Raw genomic sequence first — 18,044 nt, 5'->3', positions numbered from 1 at the left:
CCCATTTCACCGTCTTGTCAACACGGGTATAGGCTCCATGCCTAGTTTAGCTAGACGAGTTGAGCTCGTTGTATAAGTTTTTCAGTTAATTTTTCTTATTAACTGGTCATTTTTTCCCCTACTTGATAAAGTGGTGGAGCTCCTACATTTGCTGTAGAGGAAAAAAAAAGGTATGCACAATAACACAAGCATGACACAAGAGCCATCGTGACAAAAAATGACTATTTCACCGAATCACAGCTGCAGCATACAGACTGTGAGACATTACAGGAGGCCACCACGTCACTCTTGTCCTGCCGTTCTGGCTTTCCATGCACGGATGCGCCTGCTTCTGAAACTCTGCATGATCATGTTCAGAGCAAGAACGCTTCCGCCATGCATGGCTTGCATGCATCTCACTTGCTCCTCTCACTCAGTTCCAGCCTGATCCGTTCAGGTCAAGCCTGTCGCCGCCGTCCGGCCGCCGCCTGCTGCTCGCCGCGACGACGCCGATGCTAAGGTCCAGCTCCGCCGCCTTCCCGAACGCCGCGCCACCGTTGCACCCGTCCCTCCTGACCTCACGCCGCCCCTCAGGCTTGCCGAGAAACAGGTAGCATTCCTCGTCCTCCTCGCGGCTCGCGCTCGCCGAGGTTTCGAACGGAGCGCCGCAGCCTCTACGGGTGGCAGACGCGGAGAGGCCCATGGAGAGGATGTCCTCGGACGCGGTCAGGCAGCTGTCATCGGCCGAGCCGTCGTTCTGGAGTAATCCTCGTCTCACCGACGAGGCTAGCTCCGGCAGCCGCTGCGTGGGCTCCGCCGCCTCGAGGCCGGCGACGACGTGCTGCTTCCCGAGCGCCTCCTGCGCCTTCTCCAGCACGGAGTGCAGGTACTTCCCCTGGGCTTCGATCCGGAGCTGCAGGTGCCTTTGTACCTTCAAAGATCAACCCATCATGCACTGTCTCACTCATAACTTCAGACTTGGTATTCGAGAAAAATAACTTCAGACATTGTAGTAGCTAGTTTATCAGTTTCAGAAACAGCAACGAGAAAGAAAAATGTGCAGCTCAAGACACCGAAATTAAATGAGCACTCCTGAATATATGGCAGCATTTCAGACCAGCGTATATAACAGCACAAGACTACCATTTGCTTCCAGGATTTGGTTGAGCCAAGGTTACAGGTGACATGGATAGCAAAAACCAGTCATGTTGAATGAAGATAGTAATATATTCTTACTGCACTACTGACAGTGATAAACTGTAGGTTCCATAGGTACAGAAGAAGATTGAGACTGCGCTGTTTATTTTATCGTACCTCTATTTGCTCGTGCAGTCGTCTCTGGACCTCAATTTGCATTTGGAGGGCGTCGTTTATGTGCATAGACCTAACCAAAATATGCCGAATTTCATGAAAAAAAGTAGGATGCAAGTCGAGTGCATATATATGTAGCAAAAACCCAAATTACTTCTTACCTGCTGGTGTTCGTCTCTCGGTTCAGGTGATCACCTGATGATCCATGCCCTTCACACGCTTTATCCGTCGCTGTGCCAAAGCCATAAACTGGAAATAAAAATCGAAAGCAGGGTTAATGATACATCATCTATTGGATAATTAGCAAATAACTTTGCCTCAGACCCATATATGATTTACTCACCATTTTTTGCATTGACGGCATTAGCTTGTGCTTGGAGATTCTTGCTAAGTCTGAATTTCTATGAGGAAACAGTTAAACAGCTAAGTTTCTTGCTCAAACAAACACATGCATCATGCTAGATAAACAATAGCTAAATAACAACTCTGTATCATGTACCTGGAGGTGGCTCTTAAGATGGTACAGAGTTAATCCCGGGATTCCCATGACCCTCATGATTGCCTTCGGCGTAGCTTCTGCGATAGTATCAGTAATGTAGCCATCAGAAGGAGGTTCACCTATGTATTTCTGCCATGAACAACGAAAAAAAATCGATCATTTACTTACTGTCAGGCCCTCCTAGCTTCTTCACCGCATCCGCGAACCGCTCGTGCAGCTCAGGAGTCCACTTAAGCCGAGGCTTCGCATCCGTCGACAGGATGAGCCCCGAATCTCCTCCTCCTCCTGCCCCTCCTTGGCCCTTCATGAAGAACTTCTTCTCCGGGGACAAGCTAGGCCTCGAGGACATGTGCTGCCTGTGATCATGAAACTGCTGCTGCTGCTGGTGATACATCTGCCATCAATCAAACATCTCACGTAAGAACACAAGTCAGAACAAGTCGAGCAAAGGTAATTCTTCCTTGCAGGTGCAACTCTTTTACCTGCTCAGGCTCCGTCATGTACTGGCAATGCTCTGCCTGCATGCTGCACATTCCTGGGCGGCCCGCCGACAGACAAGATCCCCGCTGCAGCTTTACCACCGGCGCCGCTATTTCTAGTAACCAAAGAAAGACTCGGACCACGGCCGGCCTTCCGGGAGTGAGACAACCTTGGCCTATGACTATGGAACCCAACCACCTCCCGTGCGATCTAACGCGGGGTCTCGACTTATAAGGGCAGAGGTAGATGGACGGATGGATGAGGCAGGGGGGGAGGGAGGGAGGGAATCTCGGATCGTTGGAGCAAGCTCAACACTCAAAGCGCGAGGACCCTATATTCGCAGGAGCTGAAAAGAGATATGATCCTTATTCCTTCCGAGGGCACCCACCCCCTCCCCCCACCCCTGGCCGATCTTTCTCCCTTTGCAGCTACAACAACAAGTTAACAACCTCTCTCTGAGCATGCATAGATGATACATTTGCGCCTGATTTGGCCGGAAGTTACGTACGTGGCGCCGGCCTGAGAAGGGCCGGCGAAAGCCCGAAAGCGAAGCGCGATCTTTTCCTTTTGAGGGAGCACCTCATTCTCTTCTCATGGCGACTTTCGCGCTGCCCGGGTGAGAACTTGCAGGCCTCTCCCTGCTCTTAGATTCCTCGAGCTGTTGTATGTGTTGCATGAGAACTTGCGGGCCTCTTTGGATAGATTCCTTGAGTGCCCGGAACCGATTCCGGTGTCATTTCCGGGCCTCTTTGATTGCTGAAACGAGAGGGCGCGCGGCAACATTTGTGGTCAATCAGCATTGGTTAGTATTCCATCCATGCGATCGATCCGCAATGATCACCTGCGTCGCCGCGCAGGTTCACTGCATGTGTGTGTCGAGGAACAGGAGGAATATCAGTCGGGGGAGCGCAGGGGCTGAGGAGGGGCCGGCCATCGATCTTTTGACTGCGGGGCGGGCATCCAGAAGGGGAATTTGGGCATGAGTGCAGCATGCAAAAGAGGGCTAAAGCGGAGGCGCCCATTCTTGGATGCCTTCTCGGGAGTGAGGAGTCCGCACAAAGGCAAGGAATGTGGAATAATCACGGAATAAGCATTGAGTTCCTTCCCCCGCGGTGTCTCCTCTGGCAAGTTTGGCACCTCCCAAAGGAACGCTGGGGAGGTGAGCTTTGAAGCCGACGCCGCAGCTTCACTGTTGGCTGGTTGGTTTGGCTCTAGTACTTCTGCATGTGGCATGCAAAGTAGTAATGCTAATGATGATGAACTGGTTGGCTTATGCCGCTTTGGCATTTTCACCCATGCGAAAACCACATGAGATTTTGGCTGCGGCTGCGGCTGCGGCTGCTAGATGCGGTGGGGCTTGCAGGGAAAGCTTGACCATACAAAAAGCAAAGGGGGTGGGTGATGCCGCGGAGCAGTATTTTCTCTCTTCTTTTAAAAGCCGGCGCCTTCCTCTTTGGGTTCCGTTGGATTATGCTTCCCTGCTGCTGCTGCTGCTGCTACGTGGATCGATTAAATCTGCTCTAAGGTGTAGAGGGAATCAATCAGCAGCTTGTCACTGCGACCAGGAACAGATCATCACCTAATTATACTGAGATATGAGCCACGGGTTCACGTCCTCATGATATGCTTGTACCTGTGGGCGTCCCTGTAACTGAGTGAGGCGTACGTGCGTGCATATGTTCTGTTCCAAGCACCTGCCGGATTCCTTCCGCATTAAGTTGTCAACAAATATGACCAATCGGTTATCACAAGGAGGAACTAAAACCATGCATATATTCCTCCAGCATCGGTTCGCGGGCCAAAAGAGAGAAGGAAACTATAGTATGGCGCGCTAAGACATGGAATAAACTCCTTCCAGCCGTAGCTTTTCCCCTTCTTATATTTGCACAAAGATAAGCGAATACCTCAGGCCGTTGCTTGTTAACAAGTGCTTGGCATCGTATGCTTTTGTTTTTCATCCCTGTGTACGCACCTGGCAGCCTCAGCGGCCAGTTCTGTTAAAGCAACAAGGAATATATGGTGTTGAATAGTGAATTTGCAACCGATGTCAGCAGTGAACCGAGCCACGTAGAGAAAAAAGGACGGGGCAGCCGTTTCCTCTTTTGATGGTGTACAAAAATAAACAGGGGCGAAATACACTGATCATTTTTCTTTCTAGGAAAATATGGTCGAGTGCTTCTCTTTTGCACTCTCTCGAGATGTCTTTTGCTGACAAGGTACCTGGCAATGGCGAGACCCAGCATCAGCATACATGAATGCATCATGAACCAACCACAACAATATGTTGTTCCCACCTAAAACATTGTTGTTGCCACGAATACTCTCGTCTTTCAGAACGATGACTAAATGCTGCAGTGCTGTACTGAATACGGGACAGGCGAATATTGGAGCTCCATCTTAGCAACATCAGCTTTCGCACAAATGTTGTCATCCAGCATGTCAAAAAAGGTTTTTGATTTACATACAACAGCAAAAGCCGTTTGAACATTTCTGGACAGTACTTGGGGGTGCCTGGAGACAAAGTGCACTATTTTCTCATCTGCGTCAAAAAATCCGCCGGGGGTCTTCCAGGCCCTGCAGCGCCACTCCCACCAAATGATGAGAAACCAGTAGACCCTTGGTTATTACTGCCAAAAGCTCCAAAACCACCTTCAAGATCAACCAAATTATGTTAGTCCTAAAAAATTGCAGACAACAAAGTTGGTATAAGATCAAGCTATAAGTAAAACTCATCATTTAGTCACAAACCCCCAGAAGGCCAAACTGATTATAAGTTGTTACTCTGTTATGTCAACTAAAACGATTATCTCAAAAATAATCTTGTGGGACAACAAGCCTACATTTGGAAATACACATGAAAACACCAATACTCAAGTAATAATTGATTGGCGATGTTTTTAACAAAACGGTCAATAGCTAAGTACTCCCTCCGTCCAAAAATAAGTGTCTCAACTTTAGTACAAAGTTGTACTAAAGTTTATACTAAGTTGAGACATTTATTTTGGGACGGAGGGAGTAATTAATAACATACTGAAACTGATTATTTGTTCAGTTTAGTAATCACGGCTGTGCAGAAAGATAATAGTATCTTAAATACTTAGGCTACTCCTAAACCCAAGACCAGATAACTTTTACAAGGAAAATAAAGAAAAAATGCACTTGTTTTGGGAGTATATTCTAAACACAGCCCCAACTAAATAAAGCAACCTCATCAAAACCTGATTATTGCTATTCCTGACAAGAAAGCCAAACCTCTCTTTTTTTCATATGCCAAAAGCATTATGCGTTGGTGTTCTTTCCAGAAGAAACAAGCACTATTCTACAGTTTAACTTCAAAGAATATTTAGTACATGTCAGATTTAATATACTTCACTCACAGAAAATCAAACATTTACTATACTTAATTGTAATTGTCATTCAATCAGCTAGCTCAAATCACTGCTAAATAGAGGCCATTGTGGCCTTGTAAAAGGCCAATAACAAGGTAAAGGTAAGCCATACACTGCTGTTAAATTCAATTCAAAGGTTCAAACTAATAGGAAAGGTCGTTTATATAGTTTACTGGATGTTAAAACATTTACCACTGCCATTTAACAGCAGGAATTTATGTTCCTATAGAATGGAACGTCAGACATGAGGCATTTAACAAAGCATACTTCAGTCAGGTCTCCCTCTTTCTGCTGCTACCGTGTACTATTGCTGCGAGTTTCATTATGTGTATAAGATGTACAAGGGTGCTTTTTTTATACTGCAAAAAAAAATATGTATATAATTATCTGGATTGGAAGTAGTTAAATCATGGAGAAGGATGTGTATAAGGTTAGGTGACAGTTCCATTCTTTAACCATTAGTTAGAACTTTGGCTCAAATAGTTAATAAACAGTTGGACAACTAGTTAGCGTTTTAGAGACATGTCTTGACAAGGAAATATGTACCCAGCACATCAAATCATGAACATATAGATATAGGCCAAAGTATATAAGTATGTGCATCCAAAATAGAGCAAAAATTCTAGAGATCTCACCACCTCCGAAGCCACCTCCCTGGGCTGCACCTCCAAAACCACCACCCTGGGCCGCACCTCCAAAACCACCACCCTGGGCCGCACCTCCAAAACCACCACCCTGGGCTGCACCACCAAAACCACCAGAAGATGAAGCTGCGGCAGCAAAACCACCACCGCTTTTGGAGGCAAGAGAAGCAAACCCTCCACCGGTAGCAGCAGCAGCAAACCCTCCACCAACAGAAGTAGCAGCTGCAGAGAAACCTCCACCTGCTGCAGCACCAGCAAATCCAGAATTACTGGAAGGTGCAGAAGCAAAAGCCCCAGAAGAGGAACTAGCAAATCCACCAAAGCCTCCTAGCTGGCGTGATTGTCCAAAAGAACCCAGAACAGATCCAAGCGCCTGCTGAGCACCAAGCTGTGCAGGCTGCCCGAATCCTGACTGCTGCCCACCCCCAATTTGTGCAGGCTGCCCAAATCCTGACTGTTGCGCAGCTCCAACTTGTGCCGGCTGGCCAAATCCTGACTGAATTTGTGCTGGCTGCCCAAAACCTGCCTGCTGACCAGCTCCAATTTGTGCAGACTGCCCAAATCCCGACTGCTGCCCTGATCCAATCTGTGCAGACTGTCCAAATCCACCAAGCCCACTTGAGAATGCACTAGAAAATGTACTTGAGCTAGTTGATTGAGATGGCTGTGCTGGCTGAGATGAAGGAATGCTCAGTGATGCTGGACGGAAAAGCTGTCCTGGACTGGTGGTCAAAGTAAACGGTGAGCTTGAACTTTTACTCTCAGACGTACCAAATGCGCTCCCAAAAGGATTGGATTTTTTAGGACTTGAAGAAGGTGCGGACCCAAGACCAAACCCACTAAGGGCTCCCAAGTTTAGATCTGCACTTGCAGAAGGACGCTCCTCATCCATTTCATCTTCATCTGATGAGAGATTGCTTGGTCCTGCATCTTTTCTTGTGGAAGTGACAACAGCAGATTCTGTTGCCCCTGGCACAACTTTAGGCACAGGAATGGATGGAGGATTAGAAGGTAAGCTGCTATTGGTCACCGGAAGCAATGCAGTTTTGCTTTCACTTGTAGGTACGCCTGTTAAAGTAGCACTTACAGAGACTGTGGTTCCAGTTACCTCTGGTGCCACCACTTCAGGTTTAGTAGATGCATTTTTATTCAAGCCAGGTAATGACTCCTTAACAGGTGTTGGTATAGATGGCAGGGAACAAGACACGGTACCCTCAGGTACTGTTGGGTGAGTTTTTGGTGCTGACTCCTGTGGTGGGAGTGTGGAAGAAACCGTTGGAGATGAAACATCAGAAGTCTTTGCAGCTGATGCTTGCATGGTTGATAAGAGCGATGCAGCTGAAGAGGAAGCACCTGACAATATAGGAAATGAAGATGACTGTGATGTTGGTGAAAATGCCACCTGGGGTGAAGCTTTGGCTGAGTTCTGCATAGTATCACTGACTCCACTAACTTGGAAAGTCTTCCCATGCAACACAACAGGCTTAGAAGGTTCAGAAGACAAAGATGGTTTATTAACACCTGTATTCTGTGGAGAAATGCCAAACCCTTTCATGCTTCCAAAAGATGGTACGTCCTGGTCACCATATCTGTTCTTTGTAGTCAAGGTAAATCCAGCTCCAGAATCCCCAGACAAAGTTTTGACAGGCATCGGGCTCGACACTGAAGGTGACATATCTGGCCGTGTATTGGTGTTAGTTTTAGGAGCTATATTGGTTTTGAAGGTCAGAGTATTTGACTTAGGCACGGTATGCATTGTGCCTAAAGATGCAACATTAGGTGTGCTGGTCCTATCCCTTGCATCCTTCTGTGTGTAACTGAATGATGCCGGTGAAGATGGTGTCAACTTTGAAGACTGATCAGCACTTCTCATTCGCCCTGATAAGTCAAGATGCTTTTGCTCTGAACCCTGAGATGACCCAGCTGGTTCCTTTACCCATTTGAACAAAGAGTTGCCCTGGGGTCCTGATGGTTTTGTTTTCTCATCCAGCACTGTAAAAGACAAGCAGAATGTCATATGTTGTAACAGTGTCTATAATCAGGACCTCCTTGAAATACCCATGTATCTATCAATGCCTACGGCCAATAACTTACCTTCAATTGGAGAACGAACCCTGCTAGTATATGATTCGACTATTGATGAACTGGGGCTACCACCAAAAGTTTCCTGGGAGATAGCTGCCATTTGAGAATCAAACATTTTCTTGTTTGACCTGAATGGGAGATCACTGCTAATCTTGAGGCGTTGTTGCTGCGCTATTCTCTTTACAGTAGTTTTCTGAGGCTCCAAACTAGCCAAACTCTATCAGAAAAAAAAAGGAACTCATGTTAGATCTGATTCCAGTCAACCACGTAGAACACAAAAGAAAAGAGGTATAGAGCAAACATATGCCAAGAGAAAACATCTTTGCAAATCACATGATTTGCAGGATGGGGGTTAATGGGAGTTGGGAACTGAAGATCAACATCTTCTTTGCAAATCACATGCATATTAGATACAAATGCAAATATTGGTCTGGGAGTTTACCCTATCCAGTGACTCTCTCCTCCTTCGTGCAGTCTCAGGTTCAGCACTCTTGGAAGGTCCCAGCATGCCCTTTGTGTGCTCTTTCGTGGATGGAAACCTTTGAATTAACTTGGAAGGGGTACCGCCTGAAAATTTGGCTGCATCTGCCGTATGGGCTAGACCAATTGATTCAAACAACTCTTTGGTCACTGCCCCTCGCTTCTTAGAAGGAGAACTTATATTTAGTGCAGATATCTGCTTTGAAAGGCATTCAGATAGTTGCTCTGCTGCTGCTAATTGCGAATTCAGTGCATTGTACACGCTGGATAACTGTGTCTGACTGTCAAGTAAATACTGGAAATCAGGTAAGAAGCTCACAAAAATGGATGGAATTGGAAAATGACTCACTACAAAAAGTGGTACAGAAGACAGGCATGGTTATAACACAGCAAATTTACCAAATTCGCAGAACAGTATTCTGAATTAATTACACTGTATTTCTACCACTAAGGTCACACCACAACCAACACTGTCAGGTACGTTAAAATGAGAAGCAATTTCAACAAGTTAATACAGGTCACACAACCCATCCCTTTTATGTCAAGAGGGATTTACAGATCTCTCCGAACATGCTAGCAAAATGATTGATTTAATTTTGGACCAAAATCACAATAGCAGCTGTTTGAATATTGTTCCACGTTTGTCATCCATTTGATGTTAATATCAACAAAATGCATTGGGATACTCTGCCGAGATGGTAGGTGAATACCTAGACCGTGACTTGTTGGAATAAACAGCTCTACGACTTGAAGCAACTCTTCCAGTTTCACCAAATTTGTTCATCTCCAGATTATTGAAGTGCCTCTCCAGCTCTACCAGCTGATTTGTCAAATTCTATATGATAATAAAAGGAAAAGCCATTAGTTCATTAATATTTCAAAAGCACTTGAATTAGACAGTAGTACCTGATTAGCTTTGAGAATATTTTGCCTCTTTGCCTCAAATTCTGGACTCAAATTCTGGCGGTTCCATATATCCCAGTACTGAGTATCTGAAGACTGAGTGAGAATTCCCTTCATATAAGCTTGCCTAGCAGAAACTGGGGAGAAACAGAAAATAAGGTCATTCAATGCATAGGTCAAATGTTTATTTGGACATTTTTCCTCGCCCAGAAAAAAGCTTGGGCGCAAGTGGATTAACTGTTTATCTCTCCAGAGTACAGACACTATGTTTTCCATGTCAAGGGATTGACAGAACTTCAAAACTACCAGTAATAACTTGGAAAATCCTCATAGATCAGCTGGTAAACTTAAGGTGCATTGCCTAGGAAAGTTTATAAGTGATGCCATGATTTTGATAAGAAGCACAACAGTGTTAATATTTCAACTTAATAGAAGCTTGTTAAAGCAGACGGCCACACAGCACTCAGATACTGGTATAGTGGATTCAATGAGAAACCTTTGGTAAACTCTCTGCAGATTTATCTTGTTAGACACACCAGATGCATCAGATATCTGCTCAGATGCAACACACGGAACCCCCAGTTTGTACCCTGACCTAACAGCCATAGTGAAATTGTATAGTGTGGACTCTTTTTATGTCTAAACAATAATATTTCGAAGGGGGGCTCAAAATTCTAAAATGTGTAGGATGCATGTGTTAGGGGAATTGTGAAGTAAGCAAAGTTATGAGCATCAATAGATGAGAGATACAATATATCAACATTTTTTCAAAAAAAAAGTGCGGTTCAGTAACTTCTCTGCCAAAAAAGAACATGGCACCAAACCAAGTGCATGGGGATCTCAGGTAACTATAGATTACAAAGGCGCTGGTCTATAGCGTATCGAAAGATTTGAATGATGATTAAATTATTTCTTCCAGGTATATATTAATCACTAACGACATTATGACAGTGCATCTGTTCTAGTTTAAGGTGAAGTGTTCTTATTGTTCTATTTCCAGGTATAAACAGGAAGTACCTTGGAACATCTTATTTCGAAGATCTTCAGCTTTTGAACATTGTTCCTCTACTTTGTTCTGGAGTTCACAATAAGACATGTTAAGTAATAATTTTGAACAGGCAGTACTGCAAATAATGTCTGAGACCCCCAAGAAAAGTCCAGATGAAAATAAATAAATTACCTTGAAGACCTGCAATAGTTCCAAGAGGTTTTGCAGATCACCCTCAAGAACTGAAAGAGGACGCTGCTGCAAGGTCATGCAAGCATCTCTGAAACCACCATCTTTTTCTATGTATGACAGGAGGGTATCTAACTCCTCGGTCATATCATTTATCTGTTTAATGAAAGGGCAAAACTTATTGGTCAAAATAGAGAAGATGCAACACATGCATTCTGGCAGTTAAGTGCTCAGTGAGGTAGCAAACTGTAAAGTAGATCCAAATCCAATATTTAAATTATTTAATACATTGGAGGATAACATGTTTACTATAGTCACGAGAGGAATATGGTCCTAGCATGAAACAATTGAAGAATAGAATAAAAAAAATCAGGTCTCTGGACTGGTGCAAAAGAATGTTCTATTTAAGGTTGAACGAGATAAACATATGCAAGAAACTCAATAATGGAGATATGCATATCAAAGGAAATGCACTGAAAAAGTTAGACAAGGTGAACGTATTTAGGAAATTCAATCAATAGGATACTTATGATAGATATGTATATCACGATGAGTCAGATAAGGCTTAATAGTAAACATTATACTAAAACAGCTTGATCTTACACTGTAAATCTTCTTAGATAGATCTTGTTGGGTATCAAACATTGTGCCCAACTTGAAATTTTTTGAATCCGCTGACGTATGGTTCCTGTTGTTGGGTGATTTGCCAATGGTTTGTTGTGGCAGAGGTGATCCACGGGAGACAGGAGGTACTTCAAGATTTCCTGCCCCAAACCCAGCAGATGAAGCTCCAACTGGTTTATTTGGAGAAATCGACAATGATGGCACAGAACTTAAGCCAGCTGAGGAACCAAGAACTTTCCTCTCAGTAGTGTAGCTGGTTTGCGCTGGGTAGCTTCCGAAACTACTAGCCCCATCCCTTTCTGCAGTCTTAACTGGAACAGATCCATCTGAGCTGAACACTGATGATTTAAAACTAAGGCTACCACCACTTTTTGTAGCGTTCTGAGACCCCCCAAATGCTCCCAGTGGTTTGGCTGAATCGAAGCCACCTTTACCAAGTTGGCTGCTTACAAAACTGCCGCTGGTGTTCGGTTGCCATGAAGAAACTGGTTCACTAGATCCCTTGCTTCCTGTTGAATTTAGACCAACATTATTACCTGTTGAAAAGCTGAACGGCATTCCAGGTTTCATGTTGCCTGTTGGTGCTGAGCTAGAGGGAGGTGCAAATGGGGAAGCCGTGTTCACTTGCTTGGTATCCAATGGCTTCTTATCAGAAGAGATAAGCAATGAACTGCCAGCAGCTATGTCCTTGCTATTTGAAATTGGGAAACTGCTCTTTGCATCTCCTGATCCATGCTGATCTTTCTCTGCAAGAATAAAAGAAATAGCAGAATTCTTTAAGTTTCCAACACTGGTAAGAAATATAGAAAACAGCCCAGCAGAGGTCGAGATGCAAGATAGTAACTCCTGAGTCCTGAGTAGCGATCTCTTACCTGCTGGTGCGCTAGATGCCCCAGGTCCTGCGAGCAGACTCTTGGCCATTGAGCTTGTAACACTTGGAGTCAGATCCTTATTAGACGCAGTTGCAGGAGAAATTTGTTTATTCACATTACTATCCTCAATGGTAGACAGACTTGTTTGAGGTAAATCGGACGGGTCAGAAATCCTAAATTAGAACAGTGTCAAAACAAGGAAAATATTCAAAACAAAATGTCAGTATATAGGAAATGCAGTACAAAAGTAAACAGTCTTTTCATCTAACTATGGCACTGCCAAGTTTCAACAAAAAACCTACCTGGCAAGATAGTAAATAATTAGTTTCCCTTCACTAGTCAAATAAAGTAGAAGATGTTGAGGGGCAACCTCCTTCTGTTCAGGTCCAACCAGTACTGTGATCTTCTGAAATAACGAAACATTCTCCACACCAAACCCCAATATAACATTGTCATCACCATTTTCTGAAAGCCAAAAGGAGTATATTGTTTTCAAAACAATGAATAGGGTATGTTATTGTGGTTTTCTGAGTTATGTCATACCTTGCAGATCAATCCTAGGACTATATTTATCCTCCACCATTTCGAGGAATACCACAGTTCTTTCCTCATCAGTTCTCGACGGCCATTTCAAAAGAGAAATGTGGTCATCGGTGCTCTTTTTATTTGTAACAACCAGGAGATCCCTGTCAAATTACACAAATATATCAGACATGACAACAATAACAAGAGACAGAATCCATCTGCAAATACCCTTTTCAAATATTCTATCTATCTGTATGGTACTATGGTGCACTCTGTTAAATAATTCTTCCCGGCGTATAGGCTTCCCCTACAGTATTTATGGGAAAAAAGGTTCTTTCCAACACCACCATGCACACAAAGTACATGAAATAAACAACAGCTAGATTATAGATTATAGATTATAGAGGTATTGTTGAATAAAGAATGTTGAGTCCGGTTTTGCATACCAGCGATGCAGATAGCCCAATAGCAGATTTGGTCCAACTCCAGATGGTAAAATATCATCCATGATACCTCCGAAAACATCATAGCTAAAAACAACTGGCTTGCTTGAGCTCTATAAGGCATTAAGAAAGCAATAACATTACTTCAGCCAGTCAGTACGGAAATTCAGAAGTCAAAGGGAGCACAAACTAGAATATCTTAGTAAATATGTTTTGTTACACAATACAAAAGGGTCACCGCATATAGCTGAGTTTTCCTTCCTAAGTTAAATATAATACTCCATTACCAGCACGTGATCATATCCATTACAGAACCTAATAGGCAATAGCCCAATACATCTTAATTCTAGTATATACTCCGTCCGTCCTAAAATAAGTGTCTCAAGCTTAGTACAACTTTGTACTAACACTAAAGTTAGTACAAAGTTGAGACACTTATTCTGGGACGGATGGAGTATGTGGCATTCCTACATCTTTTCAGGATAAATTTATGCAGAACGAAGTATCAGTTCAGTAATTTTGGATAGACATACATGCAAGTAGTTTACTAATGGACTCTGCTCTCAAGGAGTTACAAGTGACAACTGCCACTTCAAAAGATTAGTCTTCATGAAGAATAATCTACAAGTCAGTGACAATATTGATATTATTACCACATCCAACAAGCCTGAGATCTCTTTGGCAGCGGGCACAGTATGGCTCAAAGGGTGCTTTCATTCCTAGATTTCAGCATAATTTGCCAACATGTGCAGAGTGAAAACACCATTTTTCACACACAGACAACCAACAATAAAATGAAAATCAAGACTATCACTCAGATAATGGCGATACATCTGATTCATTAAGACAAGGCTTTGATCAATTATTACTCCAATAATATGTGGTTTCTGTCATAGAAAATTTCAATCATTACTAGCACTTTTGAATGCGAATCTAATGGGATCACTTTTCTGTCATATAAATTGTGTTTTGAAGGATAATACCATAAGTATTTGATTTACATTTCTTAAATACATACAACTACCGACCACACTTAGTCTTGTGTGCATAAATATGCTTTAAAATAAATATTTGCCAAACTGAGGTAGCTTTACCCAAGAATGTTCCCAGAAAGAACATTTAGCAAATGACACATTTACCAAAGAAACACCACAGAACAAAATGCGAATCAAAAGAGGAGAAGCAGCCAGAACTAGAAGAACAATTCACCTCAAAAAATGTAGCTTTACCCAAGAATGTTCCCAGAAAGAACATTTAGCAAATGACACATTCACCAAAGAAACGCCACACAACAAAATGTGAATTAAAAGAGGAGAAGCAGCCAGAACTAGAAGAGCAATTCACCTCAAAAAATGTATCTCCTCCACTTCTTATAACTTGGACCAGATAACCCTCTTCATTGCTTTCTTCATTCAATCGAACACAACCGACAACAATGCTATCATCGCGAACCCACCCGATGGAATCCACTGATGAAATTTTGAACATATAATATCAACAAAGAATCATGGTAACATCTACTACTAAACATGATTTGATGTATTAAATGGTGTTATTTTCTGTATACACAGTCAATCCTTCCCCAGTTCTATAAGGATATGCAGTTATGCCTGATGGCCTCGTGGCTGATTGCGGCACTAACATAATGCAGTTTCATAAATATGATCATGTTGCTACCCTGAGAGTTAGCTTGTTTGGTCGTTGACTCACGATATATTCTTTTCCTTGTAAATTGATTTTTAATCTGTAGTAGATCATGCTAGCAAGCATGGTTCTTTTTAGGTGCAAAATGAGCGAGCAACACACAGCTCACAAATATGATCACATTGCAGGATGGACAACATGGTGTAAAAAATATTTGTGAAGTGCACCACAGGCTAAAATTTGTATCATAGCCATCTTTTGAAATTATATATCGAAGAACCATTGATAAAGATGCAAAGTTCCGTAGGAAATTTTGAGATGATATTAGGGAACAATATAGGGAAGTTTGGTTTCAACATTCATCCCATGATCTTTGTGGTGCACACTTTACTTCTCCAATAATTAGATTCATCGATTTAGTATTATTTTACTCTTGTCCTTGTAGATACAGCAAGAAAATTGGAGCAACCCAACAATTCAATATATACCTGAGACATATACCAAAAACCAAAATGGAGACTCATTACCTTTGATGTCAGTGCCCTCTGAATCACTATCAGGCCACAACTGAAACAAGAGGGCCATGCAACATGTTTCCTTCAAATCTGGTGATAATATCCTGAGTGAATTCTTTCTTGCCACAGCAATATGGTTCCCGTCCTTGGAACAGTCAACTACATATATTTCAGAAAGATGGCAAACTTCAGCACAACCAAGACAATGATGAGTAACTTCAATTACAACACAAAAAGAAATGTCGTAGCAAGTTCTGAAGGACAGCACATATCAGCCCCAAAAGTGAACCGGTGCCTGAAGATGGATGCTGCGCTGCACCCAAGACACATACTACATTTTGTACCAGCATTATTGTCATACAGCCCTCTACCAATACTAATCAGGTTGATTTTGTAAAGCCTAAGCATTACAAAGAATAATACCGTTTTTTTTGGGGGGGGGGGGGGGGGGGGGGGGTACCCAACAGGAGTGGTACATATTATAGCACTATTACATTAATTTTTTGTTGTATTGATCCTCAATAATGTAGCAGTCAAACAATTGACATGCTCTATGATATAAGTACTCATATGTCAAAATCAGTGGATTATTAAAAGCTAATCACTTGCTTTTCTAACAAACCAACTGACAGGTATCCTAGGGCATGATTTCTGGTCATATGGTAGAAGTTACATAAGTCGAAGAATGTTAACCCAGGAAAAGGGTAGGAAAAGAGACAAACCAGCATCAACATTTTCCATTATATCCTTCAGGCCTTGCCCCAAACTCCCATGAGATAGCAATCCACCATTCGAGAGTACAATATAGGCATTATCTAGCCATTTGAAATCTTTGACAGTGCCAGATCGTCCCATGCTACATGATGATGACGGCTTGATATCCTGTAGAGCAAAATTATTAGACAACGGTAATCATGGAAAAGGCAGCTACTGTTGAAAACAGTAAAACTACGATTTATTATACAGCAACCCAGACCATATCCGGCGCCAGGATCAACAAACACTCAACCAGTAAACCTGGTCATTGCCAGGAATCGCCAAAGCATTAAAAAACTGGTAAACACCATCAATGGCATTAGCTCATTGGTCATTACTACCAGCTTGTTCTTACACAAATATCTAACTCGGAACATGCTGTGGAAAAATGCACTGCAGCAGAACAGATAATCCCATTCTAATATTCTATTGTGGTATTGTCCTGTTACGCTGCCCTGGACTGACATTGCATTGTTCACACGATTTTGTGGGGAACTGGAAAAGATGGTCCAACCTTATCGGTGAGCAAGGAAGTAGCCGAGAAGAACTGGATCTCAGTGCCCGTGCAGGCAGCTAGCACGGACTGGTCGCGGGAGAGCGCTAGGAGAGTGACGCCGGGGAGGGGCACGTCGGTGACGCAGCAGTCCTGCGCGCAGCGGGTGCTCACCTTGCCCTTCTCCCTGGCCTCCTTGCTGGCCTCGATCAACGCCTTCGTCCTCGCGGCGATAAACCCTGGAAGCAGAGAGCGGGAAACCCTAGGCGGTGAGGTCTGACAGGAATGCAGAGGCGGGCGCTTGGCGGATGGCGATTCGGGGCAAGCTTACCGTTGGGGTGAGCGAGGAAGACCGCGGCGTGGCGGTCGGAGACGGCGAGCGGGCGCGCGGGAGGGGACTGGAGGTCGAAGAGGGGGAGCGGGGCGGAGGCGGGGGGTAGGACGGGGATGGGGTCGCCGACGAGGCGGAAGACGAAGTCGGTGGTGCCGTCCATCTCGCCCTCGACCTCGTCGGAGAGGTCCAGCTCCCGAGGCGCCGCCATGGCCGGCGGTGGCGGCCGGGGGCTAGGGTTCTGGGGAGGAAGTTGGGAGGGGGGGCGGTTGATTTTGCGCCGCGGCGAGGCAGCAGCGACGGGGGCTTTCGAAATTTGGAGTTACCCGAAGATTTAGGAAGAGGTTAGCGTGGTTTGTAAGCTGAGCAGTCAGCAGAGGGACGGGGACGGCGGGGAGCGGAGGGTTCCCGGCGGCGAATGTGGTGGTGGTAACCTGGAGTGACCGTGGGCTACAAAACAATGGACCTTTTTGACGGCCTCGGTCTTGGGCTACGGCAGAGCTGTGGTTTTTTGGGCCCTTGCTCTCGGGCATTCCCTAAACGGCGCCCGTTGCGCCCGTTACAGGCATGGGCACAAACGGGCGCACACCCCCGCGTCAGGCTGGGCCGGCCCATCTAACAAAAAAAAAAGAACACCAGTAAAAAAAAAACACCAAAAAAAAAGGCGCTGCTAGGATTCGAGCCAAGTACCTCTACCGTCAAAGAACACCAGTGTAACCACACGGCCTCCGGGAGGGATCTAGTTACCTTTTAATATTTCCATCTATTATTCGTTCTCCTCCCATTTTTTCATTCTCTTTTTTTCTTTGTCTTGGTCCGATGAATTGGTTCGCAAGTACATGAACGTTTTGTTCAAATCGATGAACTTTTTCTAAAATTCATAAAAAAATTTAA

The 18,044-nt window shown here is 44.0% G+C and overlaps 2 protein-coding genes across 3 annotated transcripts; both read right to left on the bottom strand.

Annotated features, from left to right (window-relative positions):
* Window positions 1-205: 205 nt before the first annotated feature.
* LOC147983767 (myb-related protein 1-like) lies at window positions 206-2,538 on the bottom strand. The gene is made up of 7 exons (XM_087543095.1): window positions 2,272-2,538; window positions 1,958-2,183; window positions 1,790-1,866; window positions 1,634-1,691; window positions 1,452-1,539; window positions 1,294-1,363; window positions 206-910 (listed from the first exon to the last, which is right to left on the bottom strand). The coding sequence occupies exons 1-7, from the start codon at window positions 2,320-2,322 to the stop codon at window positions 413-415; spliced, it is 1,068 nt and encodes a 355-aa protein (XP_087399221.1). The 5' UTR covers window positions 2,323-2,538; the 3' UTR covers window positions 206-412.
* Window positions 2,539-4,521: 1,983 nt separating this feature from the next.
* LNO1 (Nuclear pore complex protein) lies at window positions 4,522-17,577 on the bottom strand. Of its 2 annotated transcripts, XM_087543093.1 has the most exons (18): window positions 17,151-17,577; window positions 16,841-17,058; window positions 16,293-16,452; window positions 15,583-15,729; window positions 14,756-14,880; window positions 13,415-13,524; window positions 12,987-13,129; window positions 12,746-12,908; window positions 12,444-12,616; window positions 11,551-12,317; window positions 10,951-11,103; window positions 10,788-10,845; window positions 9,774-9,907; window positions 9,578-9,702; window positions 8,830-9,148; window positions 8,397-8,604; window positions 6,294-8,294; window positions 4,522-4,918 (listed from the first exon to the last, which is right to left on the bottom strand). In XM_087543093.1, the coding sequence occupies exons 1-18, from the start codon at window positions 17,359-17,361 to the stop codon at window positions 4,797-4,799; spliced, it is 5,337 nt and encodes a 1,778-aa protein (XP_087399219.1). In that variant the 5' UTR covers window positions 17,362-17,577; the 3' UTR covers window positions 4,522-4,796. The 2 variants fall into 2 exon arrangements, with proteins under 2 accessions (XP_087399219.1, XP_087399220.1); XM_087543094.1 differs by lacking the exons at window positions 14,756-14,880; window positions 16,293-16,452; window positions 16,841-17,058; window positions 17,151-17,577 and having other exon boundaries at window positions 15,583-15,719.
* Between the last annotated feature and the right edge of the window lie 467 nt (window positions 17,578-18,044).

Source organism: Triticum urartu, chromosome 2A (assembly GCF_056163025.1).
Source record: "Triticum urartu cultivar PI428250 chromosome 2A, HENAU_Tu73, whole genome shotgun sequence".
Taxonomy (NCBI): domain Eukaryota; kingdom Viridiplantae; phylum Streptophyta; class Magnoliopsida; order Poales; family Poaceae; genus Triticum; species Triticum urartu.
The sequence above is the reverse complement of the archived record's forward strand: the minus strand, read 5'-3'. Positions and strand labels throughout refer to the sequence as shown.